Raw genomic sequence first — 23,432 nt, 5'->3', positions numbered from 1 at the left:
ATGCAGCAAACCCAAATGTGAGGTTCTTTCTGAGTTCCCACAGAAAATGTGCCCACTTGGCTTAGAAGGAGAAACTCCTACCCTGCCATAAACCAAAGCTAGACTGCAGGGAGTCCAGCTTTGCCATAAATCTCTCTGATATCACATGGTGCTGCTGCAGTCTGGCTTCCATCTTTCTGGGCTTCATTTAAAGCCTACTGAACTCAATGGAGGATTTGGCAGATTCCTTCTTAATAACAGGATTAAACAAAGACTGTGAATGGCTAGCCAACTACAAAAGCAGTTTCTCCTCCCTTGGTTTTCACACCTCAACTGCTAGAACAGGGCCTCATCCTCCCTGATTGAACTAACCTCATTATCTCCAGACTGATTCTGGCCTGCATATTTATACCTGTTTCTGGAAATTTTCACCACATCATGCATCTGACGAAGTAGGTATTCACCCGCAAAAGCTCATGCTCCAATATGTCTGCTAGTCTATGAGGTGCCACAGGACTCTTTGTTGCTTTTTACAGATCCAGACCAACACAGTTACCCCTCTGATTCTCAATAACACGCACTTCCCCAGCAAACTCAAAATCTTGGCTCCATAAGAAAGGCCATACTGGGTCAGACCAAAGATCCGTCTAGCCCAGTATCCTGTCTTCCAGCAGTGGCCAATGCCAAGTGCTTCAGAGGGAATGAACAGAACAGGTAATCATCAAATGATCCACCCCTTGTCACCCATTCCCAGCTTCTGGCAAACAGAGGCTAGGGACACCATCCCTGCCCATCCTGGCTAACAGCCATTGGTGGACCTACCCTCCATGAACTTATCTAGTTCTTTTTTGAACCCTGTTATAGTCTTGACCTGCACAACATCCTCTAGCAGACCTTACAGGGCCAGAGTCCATAAAAATAACAAGCTTGATCCAAAGCCCTCTGAAGTCAATGGAGCAACTTGGATTGCTTTCAGTGAGGTGTGTTTGTTTTCATTGTCAGGGGAGAGCAAGGCATGCTTGGAACAGACTTTCTTTTCCTTGGCTTTCGACCCACCCTAGCACAGAAGAGGAGGGATTTGTCAGGGAATTTGTCCCATGGAGACAACACACTGCATGTCAGAGGCCCATTCACAGTGGAGAAATGTTTCAAATCTAGTTGTTTTAAATAGACATCCATTTGCTTTCACATTTTCCTCACAATTCTGACCTCCCTGCCCCTGCTTAGTGCGTCTCCCTCCTCTCCGTGTGTGTGTAAAAGAAGAGGCAGTGTTTTCCAAAGCAGTTTGATTTTAAAAAGGGCTCTACAGTATAAAATCAAAGCTATCTCCCCAGATAGTCAGCAACGTGCTTGTTAGTCAGAGACAAGGAAAGGCCCTCTTGTGTCAAAGCAAATCCTTGTGGTGTATGCAACAGTCATACTGTAATGCTGTTTTCCCCATTGTGTTCTTTATCTTCAAATTTCCAAGAACATTCCCTGTGCATAGCGTCCAGACTCTGCCATGGTTTACAGAATCCTTTATGTCTGTATTTGATCAAAATGAACAAGTCATAATTTTTTAAAGCAGGGAGCTTGATTATGACTGTTATTTCTGTATCCCAGGCCAGTAACCACCTCATTAAATTCCTTAGGAACATCTTTTCCATCCTGTTCTGTAGAGAGTATGCACCTGTTTGATCATCTGTATTCACTCGCTAGCATGCGAATAAGCCCATCTGTTAACTGTTCAGCTCCATATGCCAACCTTTATTGCATAGGCCTGGGACAGAATAGTCCATGATCTCACCTGGCAGCTGGTTTCTTCTAAAAAGAATGTGCTTTTCCCCACAGGACATTCTTATGTGGATCATAGCATTCTTGACATTTCAAAATGACTTTTGATGCAGATCATCAATATCTCTGGGCCTACTCCATGTAGCAGAATGGAGGATTTCATCCTCTCCAAGTTCTCTGCAATACCTCTTGATTAAAGGAAATTTGATAAGTGCTGCAACCACCCCCTCCAGTTGTTTGCCAGATTCCCTTAGTGATTCAAGTCCCTTCCTTCGCATCACTTTTGCCAAAGATTTAATTTTCCTCTGGCACTATGTAATAAGGGTCAGACAAACAGGATGGCTGGGAAGAGATTTAATTTTATTTTTTGGTCTCAATCAAATAGCACATGTCGCGGTTACAAACAATTATACCCCTTTCACATGGCAGGAATCACTAGCTACAGAGGCTGATGCTCCTTTTCCAGGGAAGGCAGGTGGAGCACAGCTCAAACACTGTCCTTTCATCTTTGGGGTCTTGTATCAATTGGAATCCTGCACCAATGACAAAGTGGACAATACCACATCTCCTGTACTTTCCTGGGCAATAGCATGAAAGGGCTCCCTGCTTGAAAAACTAATGTAGCTCTTTATTAAAAGAACTGTGCACAGAAATTCTGCAGTGGCAGCTAGCATTCAAGCCATGGGCACACAGACTGACTTTCTAGTGCCTCCTTCAAACTCTTTCCTCCTGCAATCTGCTCCTCTGTCCAGGTTCCATGCAAGTTGCCTCACACCAGATGGTGCTCTTTGGCTGAAGGTATGAAATACTAAAATCAAAATAGTTATTCAGTGTTTCACTGCAGGCTCCCAAAGCCAAATAAGACTGGGGTGGTGACAGTTCTGTATTGAATCAGCTACCAAATAATATTTACCCACTCCTCCAAATTGCTTCTCAGTGGCACCTCTACATGCTCATTTCACCTAGAGCACTTTCAGGTGGCACCAGTATCCCCAGGAAGAGCTGCTTTGAGGAAGTGAGCACTTACTGTCATGCAAGCAAATGGTGCAGAGAGGAGATCTAGGAATGAATAGCAAGGGGTGTTGCAAGTAGAAACTGTATTGCATTTGTAAGGCTGTGAAATGGGAAGAAAAGGAGAGCATGAGTGTTGCAGGCTTGGACTGAGGAGCATGGAAGATTTTGCAAGTCAGGACTGTCAGAGCCATGTGCGCTGCTTGGGGCTGCAATCTCAAGGACAATGCAAGTCAGGAATAGCAGAGATTAGAGTACTGGGGAGAGAGAGAGGTAGAGGTGGGGGCAATATTCCTGATTTTAGTTAGTGTTAAATAAGCATTCAGATCTAGCAGATTCAGCCCAGATTCACCTCTCCCCAAAAGATTCCAAAATGGCGGTTCTGTATCAGCAACAGTGGGTTCTCCTCGACTAGCAAACACCATTCAGCGTTCATCCAACGTGCACTCCTCTGCTGTTAAAAACGTCCCTGCCCTTTATTTTTTCCAAAGCCATCTGTTCCACAGCCAGCCAGCCCCAGACAGGAAAGGTGGATTGAGTGCTCTTGAAAAGGCTCAGCATTTCACTCAACGCTTGCCAAAAACGCCCCTGCAACAAAGAAGAGGCACCCAGAGCCCTGCCAGCTGCGGATTGTGTTAAATCACCTGAAACAGTGCAATGGGCTCCTGGCAGTCCATGCACAAACAAAGGGCCTGGCAAGCCTTTTTCCAAGCCTTAGGACTGGGGTAGGCGAGGGTATCGAGCTTAAAAACAATGACTGGACCAGGGCATTTCTTTTCTGTAAGGAAAATAGTCGATTAAGTGGGAAGAAACGGGTGGGAAAGAGAGAGGAGAGCTGTTTGAAAGCAGCCTGAATGGTGGGGTTTGGACAAGTCCTTACTGAAATGAGAAGCTTGTACTTCAAAGGCAGGCAAGTGTTGTGCCAGCTTCCTCCCACTCAGTTCTCTGCCAACACACCTTGGCCCTGACCTATGGCACTTCCTGTTAGTCCAGTACTGATGCCCTGACACTGGCTGCTCATGCAGCTTAGTCCTGGTGGTCAGCCCCTGCTGCTGGTTCAGCCCTTACCACAGCAGCCAATGCAGAGAGCTACTGCCGCACCTCCACTGCCAACCCTCACGGCAGCCTGGGCTCCTCAGTCCTGACAATTCTAAATAGTCCTTCGTCTTGCAAACCCGAGCCTGCACCCTGCTCTGCTTTAATGCACTCCCAGTCGTCCGTCTGTCCACAGGTTCACAAAGCATTCAGCACCACCGCAGTGTTTGACCTGACTCTCAGTTCTCCTTGGTGTGCCAGTCCTGGGCTTTGCCAAAAGTCTCTGGCCTTGCAATAGCCCCTTTGATTCTATTTTTTGGCCCTCTTCATAGCACACCCAAATATTTAGATGCTTATTCATACTGACCCTCCAAACCTTTTGAGAGGCACCCGTCACTGGTCTGGTGGAACTGGGATATTAATCCCCCTCCCCAGCGTATCGCCTTGTGGGCAGAGGGAGTTAGAGTGAAGAAGTAAATATGGAAAAACAGCTGAGATCATCCCTCTGCTGCTGCTACTGAGATGAGTGGAGTGAATCCAGGAGGAAGTTAATCCGCTATCACTGGATCTCTGAGCCAAATGACTCATCACCGTGCTGCCCAGTACCAAAGGCTGTACAGAGACCATGGGGAGCAGTCTGGGAATGCTCGACACCCTTGAAAGAAACACAGGGCTTGCTTGCCAAAAGTTATTAGAGTTTTTTTTTACTGCTCTGCCACACCTGCTGCCTGAAACTGCGTTTTGGTTCCTGTAACTTCCAACTTGGCAGAATCTAGTGGATGGAATCACAGAAGCCAAGCACCTACGGCCCAGTTCTGGTCTCAGTTACTCTGATGGAAATCTGCGGTTAACACCTGCAATGGAGTTATTCCAGATTTACACCGGCACCAAGGAACTCAGAATTTGGCCCTGCAGTTTGAAGAGGAGAGAGGCTCCCAGTCCCAGTTATCGCTACTCAGTGAGAGCCACCAGGAAGTCCCGGGGAGGGAGGCTAAAGTGTGATAAAAACAAAACAATTTTGCCTGTCTGAATATGAAACACCGTCGACCAAAGTCCAGACCCAAATTCCACTCAGTCAGGGCTGGTGCTACCATTAAGGTGAACTAAGTGGTTGCCTAGGGCGCCAAGATTTGGGGGCGCCAAAAAGCGGTGCCCCCAATATTTTTTTTTACAGCGGTTCCTCCCTGAGCGCGTGGTCAGTGCTCCACTTCTCCCACCTCCCAGGCTTGCAGCGCCAATCAGCTGTTTGGTGCCGCAAGCCTGGGAGGTGGGAGAATTAGAGCGGGGGCGGTGTGCTTGGGGAGGAGGCAGAGCAGAGGTGAGCTGGGGTGGGGAGGTGCCACACAGCTCCCCAGGGGGGGAAGCTGCCACAGGGAGGCATGCCTCAGAGTGACATCAGGGGCGGGGAGCTGCCACAGGGCTGGGGGCAGGGGGGAGGCTGCAAGGTGGAAGTTTCCCCTAGGGCACGAAACTTTCTTGCACCGGCCCTGCACTCAGTCCTTACTGAGGCAGAGCATCCATACATATCAATGGAGAAAGAACAAGGACTCAGGGATTTGCCTCTCCAATAATACTTGGCATCTTTATAGCACCTGTTGTCCAAAGGGCTCTCCAAACATCTCCCGATACAGTAGGCTCTCTAAGAATTAGCAGGTTCATTTCACAGGTGGGCACAGAGGTTTAGGCTAGGACCCAGGTGGTTCTGTCTCATATTAATAATGTCCTGCCAGCTGCACCTCCCTGAAAAGACCACAGCAGAATGTGGAAGGCCCCCGGCACTTAGTGATGTATTTTGTGCAAACCATTTTCATTTTGACAGAAAAATATACATATCTTTTCCTGCTTCATAGGTCTTTATCCTGGCTCATGACACAGTAACACACAAACCACTCAGTGTAAAATCTGCTTTTCTATAATCTGGGAATTTTCATGGTTGGAAAATGACTGGAGTTTCATTTCAGCTCTGCTCCGCTGGTTTGTTTTTTGGTTTACCTGTAGTAACTTTGTATCCAGTTCTACCCTTCCCACCTTCGTCAGACGAAGTGAAAACTGTGCTCCCTGCAGTGAGACATCCCTAAGATTATTTGCAGCCCCACTTCTGACTAGTGGGGGTTACAAGAAAACGGGTTGGGGCTAAATTATCCCATAACTGCCTACTGCAGAGGTTCATGCACCTTCCTCAGAAGCATCTGGTTCTGGCCACTGTCAGAAACAGGACACTGGAGTAGATGAACCATAGGTCTGATCCACTCTGGCAATTCCTGTGTTCCTGCAGGCCAAGAGGCTAATGAGATGCTGAGAGGCAGATATGCTCAGTTACCACTGGAGAAATCTCCCTTGGTCTGTTTCTGCAGGAGAAGGGCAGTTCACCGCCTTCAGTATCCGATGAATTGGAGGGAGGGGGCTGTAATGAGATCTTGTCTTAGCTGATGTAGGGGGGAGAGCTGTGTGCTGAGCTCTGGCTCGGTGATTACAAGCACTAGGTGACGTAGGCCAGTTGCTGTGAATTTACACCACACAGGAACACAGGCGTGAAAGTGTATCTGCCAGGACACTCTCAGGCAGGGCGGGTGACTCCCACATAAATAATGCAACTGGGATTTTAACCTCTGGTTGCCAGAAACCTGAGCGGTGGGAAAGGCGGTACACAAGAGCTGTTTGCTTTGCTTTTCCCTGCTTCAACGCCTCACACGCTGATTCTCATTTTGCTTAAGCTGGTCCGACTGGCCAAAAGTGACGTTACTTCACTGATTTGGTGGGTCATAAGTTGCAGCTGAAAGTCCAGAAGCTCAGATTCTTCTGAGCCTTAAACATAGTTCAGAAGAAACAGGGAGAGGTAAAAAAGAGAAAGAGAGAAAGAATTTCCAAGTTAAATGATTGGTGCATCTCAAGGGCCTGATCCAAAGCTCATTGAAGCCAATGCGAGTCTTTCCATTGACTTCACTGGGTTTTGGACCGGGCTGTGATGGTGCAAGGACACACACACTTGTTCAGACAGCTTTTGCCCTGAACAACAATGGCTCTACCCTCAAAAGACTCGATTTTCAGTGATGTGGAGCCCCTACAGCTCCCATTGATCTCAAGCAGAATTCAGGGTGCTCAATGCTTTGGCAATGCAGCCCATTGTGATAATGGTGGTTTGATGAAATTGTGAACAGTGACTTCCGTTCAGGTGCCCATGTACAATGTTCTGACCTTCTTGTTTATCTGACCCAGACAAGAGGGGGTTGCATTCCCCCACACGCTGGAATTTCAAGATCGTTTTATAGCCAAAGCACCGTATATACAAGCAAAGTACTGTAAGAAGAATTTCCTGTATCTTTCCTCCGTGTGCAGGAAGGAGATGGTGCTGGTTTCTTCGCATCCTTGCCAGGTTGATGGTTCCATTAGGAGACTGGAACGGAACTTCCCCAAAGTTCTAAGTTCAGATTTGAGATTGTGGTTTGAACCATTATAGAGCTACCCTGAAAGTCAGCCCCAAGGCATGAAACCAGACTTGAGGCCTCTTCTTTCTCTTCCTCCAACACTTTGTTCCAGAGGTTTGGTTTGGGCCCATCACCAAGTTTAATGTTGTGAGGGATGCAGTTGTTCAATCACAGAATCATAGAAATGTCAGGCTGGATGGGACCTTGGGAGGTCATCTAGCCCAGCCCCCAGTGCTGAGGCAGGACCAATGAGAAGAATTGGTAGGGGAGATGGCCTGTTCCCTCAATGGGAGGCACTCTTGCTTTCTCTGACAATTGCAAGATGTGTAGGACGCAGTAGATCAAGTAGGAATCTTTTTTCCAGGACCAATACTAGCAACACAATACATGTGAGCAGTGGCATCATGGTTTCTTTGCCTTTGGCTTTCTCTGGCTGCAGATAGCCTTATTCAGGAGGATATTTAGGACCCAATCTTTAACTCTGGCCAGATCAGGCCACTCCCTTTATATGTTGCACTTGAGACTAATGCTAGAGCTATACAAGAAAGGAACACTTTGCTAAGCACATATGTACTGCTTGCTGTACTCCCTTGCTATCAAATATCTCAAATCTTGAATCCAGAATATTGAGAAACCTCTCCTGAAAACCTACTACCCATATTCTATAGAAAGAAAATCCCTATTAGAATGTAATATAAACATCTTACAGCAGTTGTGGATGCAGCTTGCTTCTGGGTGTCAACTGCATTCCTCATTACTGGGAGGCACAAGAATGAAGTCTGCATTAATTACTCAGCATCTCAAAGTGCTTTATAGGCATTAATTAAATCCTGGGAGGATTTTACAGATGGGGAAATTGAGGCACAGAGGAACAAAGTGACTTGCCCCAGGACACACAATGTGTCAGTGGCAGAGCTAGAGGAGGCCTTCCTCACTCCCTATCCCCTGCTTTAACCACACAAACACTCATCTTCCTCCAAGAGGTTGGCTTCATCCACCCAAAGAGTGCTTAACCCCATAAAAAAGGCATCACCTGGGAAGATTGCTGCTGTCAGAAAGAGCAAATGCCACGCTAGAAAAAAATAAAATATAATCAATGGTTACAGTGCCAGCTACATCTTGGCTGTTACTCTGCATTTGTGGCCAGCTTTATTAAAACATTCTTTCTTGAGAAACACGCTTCACTGACCGAGCAAGAAAACAGGGCAATCAGAATGTATGAGCTGCCGTCACAAGTCACTACTAAAACTGTCTTTGAATGAAAAAGATTCTCTGGATAATCCAACTCTCCCACAGCCAGTATCAGGAGAAAACGCCATACTGTCACCCAATGGCTGAGGCTGGTATTCCATCATTCAGTGCATTTCTATCAGCCCTAAGTGTTAGTTTCAGTACAGTTCCTGTTGAATGGAGCATTACTATTCATCTAAACACAAGGATGATCTGTATCGTATGGAAACAGTCCAGACTTTTCACATAAGCTACCCAGATAGTAGTTTTCCCTCCCAGCACGGTATCTTTCTATAGGGGAAAACAATAATATTTCCAGGGGAGATTTAATACAAAAAACCAATGTTGCTCATAGACAGGCATCATCTTTCCCAGCAGAAAAAATTACCATAGGATGCTCACACTGCCTGCTGCTTTCATTAATCTATTTAATGAAGCCAGTCCATCAAATGGATAGAGCAGAAGGCAGAGAATCGAGATACTTGGCTCCTATTTCTGTCTCTGCAACTTACTTGCTGTATCAGCTTGAGCAAATTTGTTGATCTCTCTCTGTGCCTTGGTCTCTGTGTTTAATGGGGAAGCTCATTTCTATACAAAATGTTGAGTCCCTCGCATGAATAGTGCCGTGTAAGTGCAAAGCAGTATTAGTTCATTGGTCCTATTTTAAGTTTTTTAAGGAATCCTTCAAATAATCATGCAGTTTGATATTTTTATTAATATTAATTTTATCTGTTTCGATATTTTCTTGTATTTGGTACAGTGCTCTTATGGCAAAAGAGAATGAAAACTTTATTGTCTATGCTGGGGTGGGTGTGTTATTCCTTACATAAATCTGGATACATTTTATAATCTGGAACTAGAGTACAATACTTCTTTTTCATGCTGTCATTGCATCAATAGATCTTGTAAGATTTTTTGGGGGAACATAGACAAACATTTTAGCAGAAACATTCCAACCATAAACTTCTTAAGCAACAATGTAACACCAGGCAACCGCACTATAGCGCTCTGAAAACAAATTACTCAAATTTGGGTTTTGCAGCTTTTCTTGTCACCGAGAACTTTTTGATGGTGCAATTTCCTGCTGTTTTCCTTGTATTTCTACACAGTAGCCTATATCTGTATAGTATAGTATAGAACAGTTCTTGTACTTCTAGAGCATGTTTTAGTACAGGGTCTCGAAGTACTTTACAGACAGTTAATTCAACCTGCCTTGATAACTCTGGGAGAACGGTATATATTCCCCTTCATTTTACATATGAGAAAACAAAGGCACGGGGTGTTAAAGTGAATTTCAAGTCAGAATCCAGAAATCCTGAACCCTCAGGCCTTCCTGTGCTCTAACAATTAGGCATCACTTCCTAGAAGGAGTAGCACCTATCGGAAGTATTTGCAATATCACAGGTTGCTGTCCGCCCACTCTGTGGTTTTCCTATACTACTCTGTAAAATGTGGGTGGCTTGACCATGAGATGTGTAGACCAGGAAGTTGGAAGGTACACAAGGGCGAGGTTCTGGCTTGTTCTGTATGAGCCAAGCACTTGAGCTAATCAGGCACATCAAGCACGAACAGGAAAATACAGAGAAGGTTGCTGAAGGTCACTGTGACCTCCAGGAAGAAATGCCAGAGTATTCACACTGGCTTGGCACCTCCTCATTCAGGGATGCTGGGCCAAGCCAGAGCTCGAATTAAGTTTGGGCCAGACTCCGGCTTTCACTGACTTTGTTCACTCCCTTCTCTAGGAAAAAAGTTTTGTCTTGAGAAAAAACAGACAGGGCTTGCTGCTGAATTTTCCTTCTTTCCTCCATGTATTTTGATTCAGGAGGAGCTGCAGATGCTCCGAGGGAAGAAACTGTCCATACAGAGCAGACTTCAGGATCCTGACTACCGGTGGCAGCTGCGGATGAAGTTTCTAGAGCAGGCAAAGAGTTACATAGGTGTGCCCTACGCCAAGAAGTATCACGAGCCAGGCAGTAAGTGTAGACTCTTTCAGCCTTTTCCCTGATGAAGCAGGTTTTGTCACTACTGTCTCTGGTGATAGCCTACTGATGGTTCATGCCTTCCTTAGGCAACAAATGAATAGCAACTTCTCTTCTTTGGCAGTTAAAGTCAGGCGTGAGATTAAGGATGTCTAATTTGGCCTGTCTATATTCATGTTACCCCAGCTTAGATTCCATCATTATCATCATCCTCATTATGATAGCACCTAGAAGCCCCATCAGAGATCAGAGGGCCATTGTGTTAAGAGTTTTACATACACCTGGTTAGAGAGAGAAGTTAGAATCTAAATAAACAAAAGGTGGAAAGGGAAACTGAGGCACGGAGCAGTGAAGTGACTTGCCCAGGATCAGTGGCAGGGTTGGGAATAAAGCCTAGGTCTCCTAACTCACACTCCAGTGCATTATCCATTGAACATGCTCCCTTAGACATCCCTAGACTAATATCTAATTACTATCAGGCACCCCATCTAGGAACTTTGATTCCTTTGGACTCAGTGGACCAAAGAAGTCAAATGCTCCTCTTTCACCCCAAGCAGTTCTACTGACCAGACATTGGCTGGTATGACACATCTCTCAGAGGGACACAAAAAAGGAGTGGAGCAACAGAAGTAGCCAGCTAGATGTTTAGAGTTCCTAAGTGTTTTTCAGAATGTTGAAATGTAAATGAAAGTGGCATTTTTCATTTTAAAAATTTCAATGAAAAATTTCCAGCCATCTCCAAAGCTTCAATTCCACATAATCCATGTTACATCTGAAACGTCTACATAGATCCTGTGGATTTGATGAGGCCATAGAACTAGCAACGAGTGAACCTTTTTTGTCTAGAAGTTAAGTTTGAATAAACATCCAACAGTTGAGGTGATTTTGCCAAACCTAATCCAGCATATCCAAACTTCTTAGATCTGCAAAACTGGGCTGGAAATCTCACGGGATTCCTGCTATTCAGTCAAGATGGAAATACCGTGAAAAAAGACATCATTGTAGTATTTTGGCACCTCACATTCCAGTTGTAAGCGCCATCCTGAAATGCAGAGGCAGACAAATCAGAAACAATGGAGAGGGGAAAAATATCAGAACTGCGAAAAGGTCGAGTTCAGGTTTGGTTCCAGAAATGGGTGGAGATTCTAGGACGTGGCATTGAGGCCAGTAGCTGGGAATTATGGTTTTATCCACATTAAGAACATAAGAATGTCGGTCAGACCAAAGGTCTATCTAGCCCAGTATCCAGTGGCCAATGCAAGGTGCCCCAGAGGGAATGAACAGAACAGCGAATCATCAAGTCATCCATCCCCTGTCACTCATTCCCAGCTTCTGGCAAACAGAAGAACAATATACATTGGTGTGCCTGCCCCTGAATTATTGTGCAAAGCTGCCCCTCACTGCATCTTTTCTCACCAAAGCGACTCTCCTGTCCTCCTGCTGGATAAAAATAGAGGTTCCTTTGTCGTATTGCTCACCTACTAGTGATGTACTTGCCTTGCTCCCTAGCTCCAGAGTACGAATCCCTATTCTTCCTGGATTGCTGCGGACTGATTCGAAAGGTGGTGCGTGACTTACAATCGGAATTTGGCTTTTGTATCGGCCCAGGAAACCAGGCGTATCAGTACGATACACTCCCCATCACTCTGCCCAGTGAGGAGCACATGAAGCCGGGAGACCTCATCTTCATTTCAGGAATGTAGTTCGACCCAGAATGTAATGTTGACAAAAGATATCTATCCATCCATCCATCCATCCATCCTCTATGTACCTCTATCTATCCATTTATCCATCCATCCTCATATGTACTCCCACCCCCTTTCATATCCGTTCTTCCATCCTTACCCACACATACCACCTCCATCTAGCCATCCTCATATGTACCCCACATGTGTATCCCTCATCCATCTAACCTCAGAGAGAAGCATACAACACAGCTGGGAGGGAGGGATAGCTCAGTGGTTTGAGCACTGGCCTGCTAAACCCAGGGTTGTGAGTTCACTCTGGGGGGGCATTTAGGGATCTGGGGCAAAAATCTGTTTAGGGCTTGGTCCTGTTTTGAGCAGTGGGTTGGACTAGATGACCTCCTCAGGTCCCTTCCACCCCTGATATTCTATGATACTATTACAGTAGCCATGAGCCACCACACAAAGCTAGACACACAGAGCTGTGAATTTGGATTTGAATGATCCAGGTTAAATGAAGTAATAATCCTCCCAAATATGTACACCTTTCTGGAATTAAACTTAAAACAAACATTTCGTGAATTCTGACGATGTGGGTTGGGCTGGTTTTGGCCATTCTCATGACTACCTTTGCAATTGCTGATGGAACCAGACCAGAAAGGCACTTTTTTTGTGTGGAGATATTCAGCCATATCCTTCCAAATTCTCAGTGCAATTGTGAGAATTTCACAAAAAGTTGCCAGTTGAAGTTGTTATTACTGGATGGCTGTTTGGTGGCCTGTATGCCATGAGTTTGCTGAGCCTGTTGGACAGGTTTTCACATCAGAGACAGCCCCAATCCATTTGGCTTTCCTCCTGGGAGTTCTTGGTGAGGGCAGTCTCTGAGGAGGGATGAATAACTGAAAGGATATGGAGACTAAACTGGCCTCTCAGCAGCAAGGGTAGTCCTTTCTGGTCAAGGCAAGACACACTGATTGAACAGTGACACTGTCTGTCAGTGCCATTTCTATGGCTAGAAAGTCTCCAGGGCTATCAGCCCATTACTTCCCAGAATGCAGTTTTAAAGGCAACTTTGAAAAATGCACAGTCACTTCCTTGTCATTGCAGGAAGGAGGCAATTCCATGGCATTGTCTATGTGGAGATCTGGCTGGGGTCTGGTGAGCGCAGCCTGGGGGCCAGGTGGAAAAGGGGCAGACTGCAGATCTTTGATTCCTACAGGTTTGTCTCTCCCTCCTACGGAGACATGGAATATCACTTCAAGTCCATTGAAACTTGGCTGCAAGGCACCTGTGTCAGGCAAGCATCACTGGCTTTCTTAATATATACAGTACATCTCAGCCTGGGATGCCTGAGGGTGTCCTGAGACAATCTCATGATCAAAGGGTGTCCTGAGACATTTTCCATGTCATTTGCCAGGGTTTTTGGTGTGGTTCTGTTCTAAAACATGGCAGGAGAAAATGGCCCCTTCCTATCCCAGAGGTCTGCTTCCTGGGCCAATTTCTGTCTTACATTGCAACTCCTTTATTCCACTCTAAAATTGCAAAGAGGTAATAAAGAATCCTGGGGAGTTCATCGTGTGGCTAAGAACTTCCAGAACATCTCTGCCCTGCTCCCCCTGAAAGCACCCGGGTATGGGTCATGCCAGAGTTAGGAGAAAGAGGGAGGGAGGGAACCTGTTGCTCTCTGGCTTTTCTTGGCTGGCATACCAGCACCTAGGGGAGTGTGACAAACTGGCACAGTTTAGAGCAGCCTTGAGGCGACTTGGAGGCAGTCTGGGAAGGAATTGTCCTATTTAGAATCAGGTTATGCAGCCTGGCCCATCCTTTCCACTAGAACATTGCTCCCTAGCAGCCCCAGAAAACCCCAAGAAATGGTTAGTCCTGGCCAGTGCCCTAAGGACTTTCGAATCCTAGCCCAGTCTCTCCTCCTGTTTGACCATGCAGTGAAGCTACAGGGCCCAGTTCACAAGCAGGCACAATGCCATTGGCTTGGCCCTTTGCACTCCAGTGAATTTGCCCGTGGTGTTAAACTGCGGACATGACATTCACTTTTATGGCAGCAGAGAGGCTATAAACACAAGTTCCTTCAATCCAGGATCAAGCCAGCCCTGACCAAACGCTAGATCAGAAAGGACTCATACAGAATGACGTGGCCAGTAGATTTAGCTTTTGTATAAAAGCTTCTTTCCACTCTCCCCCATCACCCAATATGTTCCTGTCTCTAAATCTCTCCCTCTAAAGTCTTTTTGTGCTAGCAGGAGGTTTCCTTAGCTTCCCACCTAATAGCAGAAGTGCAAGTGCTACCTCAGTTACTTAACTCATTCCAGTTTATCCTGGAGGCCAACTTGTGACAGCAGTTTTGTTGAATTCAGCTTGTGGTCCAGTGCTTTTTGATCACATTCATCATTCGGGGTTTGGTGATAAACCAAAAAGCGATTGTTACTGTTCTGCTGGCATCTGCTGTATAATTTTACAAAACCACCAAGAGGTATTACATTGGCCTCTTTCTGATGCTTCACCCTGCAGTATCTTGAGTTTATCTGGGGATTCAAATTCAAAGATGTTATTATGATTTCAAAGACCTTGGTTGCTATCGAAAGATGCAACTTAGCTGTTGCCACACAAATAGGCCACACATTATTATTTGAAATTCAGTGGAAATTCATTCAGAAATGCCAGATAACCTCATAACAACCACCACATATTGAATCTTAACCCAGAATGTTTCATAGCACAATTAGAAAGACCAAGATTGGAGGCTTTCGTTATTTGTAATCCTAATTTTCTGTGGGAAAAGAGTATGTTATGATGATTTTTTAAAAACTGTAAATGCTTAATTTTTCTCCAAGAACCATTTAATTTCTTCCAATTGTTCATTTCAACAGTATTTCATTGCATTTTGCAAAGTCACTAATTCTGGTCTTCAGTTATTGCATCCAAGAGAGATGAACTACCTGCTTCTTCTTGGACAACGATAGAATATAATATCCTCAGATGGGGTCAACTGGTGTAGCACCATTGACTGCAGTAGAGATATGCAGATTTATAGCAGCTGAGGACCTAGTCCTCTTGATATAAATATTATCCTTGAGATTTTATTCACCTTACTGAGGCAAAACTCCCCCATGCCGCTGCAAAGGAGAAGCCACTGCTATTATACATCTACATGTACAGGTAGAACTTCTAATTTCCAAAACACTCTCCAGATCAGATCCTTGAATAGGTTCAAGGAGCATGTGGTGCAGGTTAGAAGGGTGTGTGTGTAAAGGTGATGTAAAGCTTGTTCTTGCACTTCCCCAGCCCTGGGCTGCCACATGCTAGGTCAGCCCCCCGGCATGTTAGAGCAGCCTGACGAAGGCTGTAAATGACATCAGCTGACAATGCCCTGGAGTGACTGAAAGAGCAGCCTTGGACTGGCGAATTGGAGGGAAGCCCTGGCCACTTTCCTTTTACATTGGCCATGCCCCCATGCTAGCTGTAGGGATTGAGGCAGTCTAGTCCCCTCTATACTGGCTGTAAATGACTGGAAGATTCCCCCAAATTGGGATGATTCTCCAGAGTTCAGTTACACCAGCTCTGCGGGTAGGTTCCACAGGCAGTAAGGCATAAAACACCCACCCTGCACCCAACATGAGCCGCCTTGTTCTTCTACCTGTCATTTGTACTGAAAGAAAGAACCAGCCATGAGCCAAAGAACCACCAATGACCTCCGTATTTTAGTGCTATACATTATTCTACTAATCTGTGGATAAACATTTTGGGACAGATGACTACATGATGATCCAAAGAGCTTGCATATACGCATATACACAGGCAGGTCTAATGACTGCCTACACCAGCAGGTACTAAGCATACAGTTACATAATCTGAACGTGCCTATGTCAGTCGTTTGCCCGGGTGGTGCCCGTTTTGAACTGTACCTACTGCAACATACTGAAAAGTATCAGCATTGAGATGCGAGAAATGTCAGGAGAAAGGAAGCATTGAGCAATGAGATCAGTGACTGCATTTGAAGGACAGGTACACCACGATCAAAATCCATATTGGCAGCCACTCTGAGTCTAATGTTATCAGGTGACGAGTGAGTGGTGGTGCAGGGGGAAGAAAAGGAATGAGCTTTTACTGTTTGCTTCTGAGTGACAGCAAAAGTGGGCGTAGTGTCTGTCAACCCAGGTGAAGCCTGACCTTTCGAAGACTTGAAGGTGACCATGGAGGACTGAGTTGAAACAAGCCAGGCAACAGAAGTTCCAGCCACCAAATTGGTTTCCCTATCTCTCTGCTACACACGCTCACTCTGGTGCACGCATGTGTGCCCACTCAAACAGCAGCCCTCCCATGAGTCTTTATCACGGCAGAGCTTTATCTAAAAACACACACACCCTTGTAGAAGTCGCTCTGCATGTTAATGCTGGAACCCCTTCCACAATTAGCAACAATCGCTAGGCAGCTGTTGCTAGGACACTGGCCCTTGTTTATAATGCTGAGGGTTTTCTGAACTTGCCAAACAACTTCTTTGGAACCTGTGTATATAAAGCAGAGGCAGGTTTGATTTCAGAGCCACCACTTGCTGTTGTGAAGCTATCCTTCTCCATTCAGTGAGATAAACAATCCATACTATACAGCAGTGTGTCTGCTGCTCCATAAAGCGATGGTTTGGTTCCTTTAGAAGCTCTCTTTATGGCCCTGCTAGAAACCAAGTTTTCCAAGCAGAAGGAAGGACAGGGGACAGTGAAAGCTTTGCTAAGGCATTTAGTGTCTGCTGAGCAAAGGTTAGAATTTCCATTACTTTACTTCGCTTTAAGATGCATTTGTTTTCTTTGAAAGAAACAAAAAGTGGAAGTTCTGGTTGGAGCAATTCTAAAATCAAGGCGGAGATAAAGATACTGACTTATATTACGCTGTTTGGCTTTTCAGTCACGTGGTCCCGTGGCAGAGTAATAGTGTCAAGCTATGAACCTACTAGAAACTTTCTTCAATATTTTAATGTTCAAAATGAACGCTCTAAGATCTGATCTAAAACACACTGCGGCAAAGTCCTTCTGGGCCTATTCTCTGGGCTGAGTCAAAGCTCACAAGCTTAGCAGCCTGCTTTCACAAGCTAGTCTTCCTCATCTCCTGTCTTAAAAACTGTTGTGTAGTGTTGCAAGCTGCTTGTGCATCACACCCCACAAGGGGCTGAAGTGATCTTTAAATCTAGTTTGTAAAGTGGTGTGAAGTCCTTTGGGATGAAAGACACTAAATAAATGCTGGCTGGAGTATTAAGGTAGCATCACCTTTTCCTTATGGCTAATGTTCATTGTACTTAGTAGAATCTGTTATAGAGAACCAGAGATTTGTATATTGCTGTACAGACAAACTCGATGAAATTCTCATCTACACCAAGTCCTTTTTATACCCCTTGATATGTAAATGTAATTTCTCCTATTTTACTGCCTCAGTCTTTACACTAACAGAGTGGTAGCCACGGAAGAGTAGTACTTTTATGGTAGGGTGACCAGACAGCAAGTGTGAAAAATCAGGACAGGGGATGGGGGGGTAATAGGAGCCTATATAAGACAAACCTCCAAATATCGGGACTGTCCATGTAAAATCGGGACATCTGGTCACTCTAATTTAGGGTAAATATTCAAACTGAGGCAAAGGGATTTGCTCAAGTGATTCCCCTGACCCCTGGGGACACTTGTGAAGACAATTTCTCTCCCAGAAGGCTATGCCACTGACTGAAGTTAAACCCTGTGCATAATGCTGAGAAGAGAACATACCAACCAGTTTCTTTCTCTCCATCCAAAATTTCACAAAATTAGAATGCACTTTAGACTAGAGAAAGGCTCAAGGCCTAAAATCTGAGTTCTGATTTTGAACACCGCATAACAGTGATGTTTCAGACCTGGGGTTTCGGTTCAAACCTGCTACTGAATAGCCACACGTGAAATAATAAAAATAAATAACTAGCAAACATTGGTGAGCATTATTAGGAGAGCTGATCAGAACATTTTCAGCTGAACAGTTTTCCGTTGGAAACCGTGATTTCGTTGACATTGAAACATTTTGCAGGAACATGTTGATTTCAACAAAATTTTTGTTTTGAAAAAAAAATGGAAATGAAGCATTCTGTGGGTGGGGAAGTAGAATGTGTTGACATTGTCAACATGGCATGTTTCAGTTTTTCATTCTGAAATGACTTTTTGTTTCCATTTTTTTAAAGTTGAAATTGGAGTGAACCATTCTGATTTTATCAACATGAAATGTCTCGATTGACCCCAAGTGAATTTTCTTTTACATTTTATTTCATGGGAGATTCCAAAAAGGTTTGTTTTCATTCCAATTCAATGCGAAAACAAATGTCAAAATAATGGAATTTCTCATGAAACAAAAATTCTGGTTCCTGCCCAGCTCTGATTGTTATCCCTCATTTATAAAGGGGGAAACTGAGGCTTAACATAACTGAGATGTGGCCAAGAACACCCAGCGAATCAGTGGCAGTGACTTAACATTCATCTGCTTCTCCTGCCCACTCACTCCAATAAATCACAACTTTCCTTTAAAAGAACAAGTTTTAGGTAGGTCCATTTTGATGCCTTATTAACTCGGCATTGTCTTCCAACCTATGTTATGTCTAGCTCTATGGGAGCACATAACACAATACACTTCTGTAATTTCCCATTGGTCCTGCCTCTACAATAGAGATTACACCGTATATTTAGCCATGACATTTATACATTTCCTGGAGGAATTGTCTAACGTTTGCTAATCTCAGACTATCTATTACCCTAGCTTGGAAAACCAATTTCCACACTTCCCCCCTTGCTCTAATCAGTGTTTCAGTTCCTCAAGCCTTGTGAATTAAGCATCCTTTTCTTAAAGAAACTCTTTGCTTGCTGCTTTTACTCTAAACCCCCATTCCTTCTCAAAGATTGGTTACAAACCTGTCTCACTAAGGTTATTCTCCCACCTACTGCCTGAAGAATATTTGGTGTCAGTGCCCTAATGGAAGGTCTCATTTGTTGTCTTCACAGCCATTGCCCAGAACACAAGTGGGCTTCAGTTAGAGAGCTTCCTGGCAGGAAGTCTGTCTTCTATCCTGAGGCTGAACAGCAGGAGCCTGCTGATGATGATGGAGGTGGCATGGAAAAGGAAGATGAGATGCAACTGAAAAATGAAGACACAGCTCCCAGATCCCAAGGCATGGCTCAGAACATAATGAGCAGGACCAGACTGAGGGAGAGCACCCATATAACCGCTGTGGATTTACAGGGCATCCCAAGAACTGGGTCTAATGTTACCAGAGAGGATGAAGTAGAAGAGGGGTTAGATACAGAAGCTAGTAAAAGCAGAGGACAGTCACCAGCGAGCATGCTGCTGGAGAGTAACCTTACTAAACTGGACTTGGAAAGCAGTAACTGTGCACACCCAGATGGAAATGTGGGTCAGGATAAAGGTTCTGAGAAAGCCCAAGAACCAAAGGCAGCGACAAAAGTCACATCTGAGGCCAGCCAAGCAAACGATAGCAAGGAGAACAGTATAGGTCTCAAGCCTTCCCAGATCATCCATGATTCTGGTGTAATTGCTGAAAACGCCCCTGCAAGTTCCAAATTAAATTCCAAGGGGACATTAGCAACTAGCATAAGGAAAAAGAGACCCAAGTCAATAACAAAAGAAGGAGCTAAGCAGCAGGTTGGATCCTCAGCAGCTGATACAGGTGAATCTTGAAGCCTTGGCTCTTAAATGTCAATATTTAGTCATCAGGCTACATCCTCAGTTGGCATAAATGCCAATGGAGTGACAGCAATTTACGTCAGCTAAAGATCTGATCTATAACTTCGTATCCAGTTGTATACAACTTGTATGCAAGGTTGTATACAGTTGGTTGCAACTGTATTGTATACAATTGCTACCTCTTATTAACAGCACTGAAAACATGAGCGTGTGCCTCGCCTCTAAAAAAAAGTCAAGTTAGAATTTACTGTCAGTGGCAAACCTCAAGTGAAACTGAAATCATTTAAATTAAGCTTTTAAGTTGAAAATTGGAAACATGGAGAGAAAAATAACCTGTCTATTAGCAGGAAATTTGGGTGAAGAAAAAATAAATCTCTTCATTAATAGGCAATTTGGCTGACATGTCACAACATTTTTAGTGATAAATACAACAATCAGCGTGGTCTTCTGATGTTTGCATTGTTAAAAATCACATAGATGCACTGGTAGTAAAATGTCTATTAGTTCATTTCAAAGGGAAACATTTTAATAATGAGATAATCTTCAAAAATATTTTGATCTTTAAGGAAGATGCTTTGACAATTTAGATGGAGTGAATGAGAATTGCAGGTAGGTTTAGGCTCTGGCTCCACAGACAGGGCAGCTAGATAGCAATCTGTTAGACCACCCTTTCTATGACCGTAGAAAAAAGCAGACCCTATGTTGTCAACTGATGATGCTCTTTGTTTCTTCTGGTAATAAATTTTCTCGAGTACAGAGTGGCGGCATTGTGTGTGTGTCAAAAGCAGAAGCTAAGCTTCATTATGAGGTGCTTATGCATTGACCTCATCTTGATAGACACAGTTTTAGGTGCCTACATACTTTTGAAAATCCAACTAGGTGCTTAAATACTTTTAAAAACCTGGCCCTGAGTGACCACAATTCCCAAATAAGCCAATGAGCCAAATTCAGAGATGAATCTAATGATGTCTCAGATTCTGATGGAGTAATTTACTAGGCCCAGTTACTCCATTTTAGGCTCCCTTAGTCTTCGCTCCTACTTAACTGACAAGTATCTTTTAACCCCTCCTACATATCTCCTCTCAGTGTAGACTCACCTCTCAGTGTGTCAGACAGTCAGCATTGTTCATTGCCAGGATGTCCTGAAGATGACACTTCAGTGGTGGTTCTTTCTGGGAAGGACAATGTAATGTCCCTATAGTAATCAGTGCCCTCCAGGCTGGAGATAGGATGGGTAGAGCAAATGACTAGCTTTATTCCAGTGTTGCCCTTATTCTGGCACCCATGGTTCTGTATCTTGGAGCTGACATAGAACCACAGAAGATTAGGGTTGGAAGAGACATCAGAAGGTCACTAGTCCAACCACTTGCTCAAAGCAGGACAACCCAAAATGCATGTATCTGTCAGAGGAGCTTGCCTCAATGCTCCAACCATTAGAGACGGATGGGATGAACCAGTACATTAAGGAGCTGGTACAAAACCCATTGAAGTCAATGGAAGTCTTTCCACTGACTTTTAGTGGGCTTTGCATCAAGTTCTAGTGCAGAGGAGTAAGAAATCCAGATTCTAGTCCCTGCACTGTCACTCCATGACACTGAACAAATTACTTTACCTCTGTGTGCCTCAGTTTCTCATCTGTCAGTATTATTATTACTATCAGTCATCCCAAAATAGACATTAGACACTTCGAGGCTCCTAAGCCGTAGACAAAATTTGTGCAGCTCTTTGCTTATGCTCACTTTTAAACTCCCTTTTGCACAGGTTTCTGTGTATTCAAAGTGAGTAACTGCAGGCAAAGTATCATTTTAGATGCACAAATAAGAGATTCTGCTCATGCAGCTAGATGCCCACGAAGATTTGCAAGGCACAATTCAGAAGACTCATTTAGTATTTTGGTTCCAGTGGGGTTGCATGGGGGAAAGCAAGACCTGAATTTGGCCCCTCTGCCATGGATGGGGTTTTTAATTAATAACTTGGATAGACTGGAGGACCTGTTTCATTATTCTCTCTTTAATAATTAGCTATCCAGAGATGCAAAACACACAAGTAAATGCAAGGTAAAAGGACTTATGCTTAAACGATATGTGTCAAAAGATTCAAAGAGCAGGAAAGTTCATCTGTAATCTTTGTACGGAGACCCAGGGAATGGGACACTTTGATCTTCTCTCTCTGTGTAATTATGGAATCTCCCAGTATTAAACAGAGACAGGTACATGTTCAGACTAATGGAAGAGTCTCCTTATCAGCACTTCAATCGCTGCAGTTTATTCCATGAGTTCATGTCTCAGGATAAGTGGGATTGTTTAAAATTGGTTAATTTCTTAGCAACCTGGGTAAGGAGGATAAAAAAGCAAACAGCTCTAGAGAGAGCAGGAGTGAATGTTAAAAATAGACCTATACATATTTAGATCCCCGTTCAAAGTGTACCAGTAACTGTGCTATCAAACTGCAGAGCAATGAGACCAGCTTTCGTGCTGGACGCCATTGTGAAAACAGATGTGTCTTGCTATGAACATCTTGTCACTCACTCCTGACACAGCACTACTGACAAGCTCCCCATATCACTCCTGTTTATAATGCTTCCCCTCCCCCTGCTCCTGACCCTTACTACCAGTCATGCTCTGCACACTCATGCTGCTCAGATAATGCTCCTCACATAGACTCAGGTCCTGTGGTGAGGGGTATCATAGAAAGATTAAATATATAACTAAGAGTGAGAAGATGCCACAGACTTTCTGTGTAACCTTGGGAAAGTCACTTTAACCTCTCTGGGGCTCAGTTCCCCATTGTAAAATGAAGAGAACAGCATTGCCCTATCTCACAGAGGTGTTGTGAGGATACATCCATTAAAGAAGTTCCTAACTGTCAGGGTAGTTAAACACTGGAATAAATTGCCTAGGGAGGTTGTGGAATCTCCATCTCTGGAGATATTTAAGAGTAGGTTAGATAAATGTCTATCAGGGATGGTATACGACATGTAATTTGGTCCTGCCATGAGGCAGGTGACTGGACTCGATGACCTCCGAGTCCCTTCCAGTCCTAGATCTAGAATCTATGAAAGACTGCGAAACCTGATATGAAGCCAGGTACAATCATTTAGCCATCTCTCTCAGTTAATTTACTTCTCTATTGATCACATTCCCACCTCACGGCAGCCATTAGTCCTTCTCAGGTGTCTATATTCTGGTCATATTTTCAACGCACTGATGTAAAGAAATCTTCCTTCTCTATGTTATCCAGGGAGCATGAGGCTTGTAGAGAGGTAAGCTAGGTCCACATAGAGGCTAATGATATAGTACTCAGGACATGTTTGCCAAATGAGGAGATTAACCCAGCAGCCATTTATGCTCACTCCAATGAATGGTATTTTGGTGTATCAGCTGAAAATAATACAGGTGGGGAAACATGTCCCCTCCCCCCCACTATCTTCTCCCACTCCATTGTTAGCACTATAGATATCTGATCAGAGACTGGTGCTAGAGATGACCTCATCTGAGCTTCATAGAATTAATTATTAGATTAATTATAATTCCTGTGGTAACAGTTATTGCTCATAAGGAGGAAGAAAATTGACCATTTAGATGTTCTACATGAGAGAG

General features: G+C 44.3%; 1 protein-coding gene across 1 annotated transcript in view; it reads left to right on the top strand.

Annotated features, from left to right (window-relative positions):
- The first annotated feature begins 16,686 nt into the window (after positions 1 to 16,686).
- TTLL10 (tubulin tyrosine ligase like 10) overlaps positions 16,687 to 23,432 on the top strand; it is a 46,636-nt gene continuing 39,890 nt past the window's right edge. Inside the window, exons 1-2 of the mRNA XM_032779984.2 lie at positions 16,687 to 16,886; positions 19,134 to 19,816. Of these exons, the coding sequence (XP_032635875.1) occupies positions 16,795 to 16,886; positions 19,134 to 19,816 (775 nt within the window). The 5' untranslated portion in view covers positions 16,687 to 16,794. The remainder of the gene's footprint in view (positions 16,887 to 19,133; positions 19,817 to 23,432) is intronic.

The sequence above is a fragment of the Chelonoidis abingdonii genome, chromosome 23, assembly GCF_003597395.2.
Source record: "Chelonoidis abingdonii isolate Lonesome George chromosome 23, CheloAbing_2.0, whole genome shotgun sequence".
In the NCBI taxonomy this organism is placed as follows: domain Eukaryota; kingdom Metazoa; phylum Chordata; order Testudines; family Testudinidae; genus Chelonoidis; species Chelonoidis abingdonii.
This window is presented reverse-complemented; position numbering and strand designations above follow the sequence as displayed.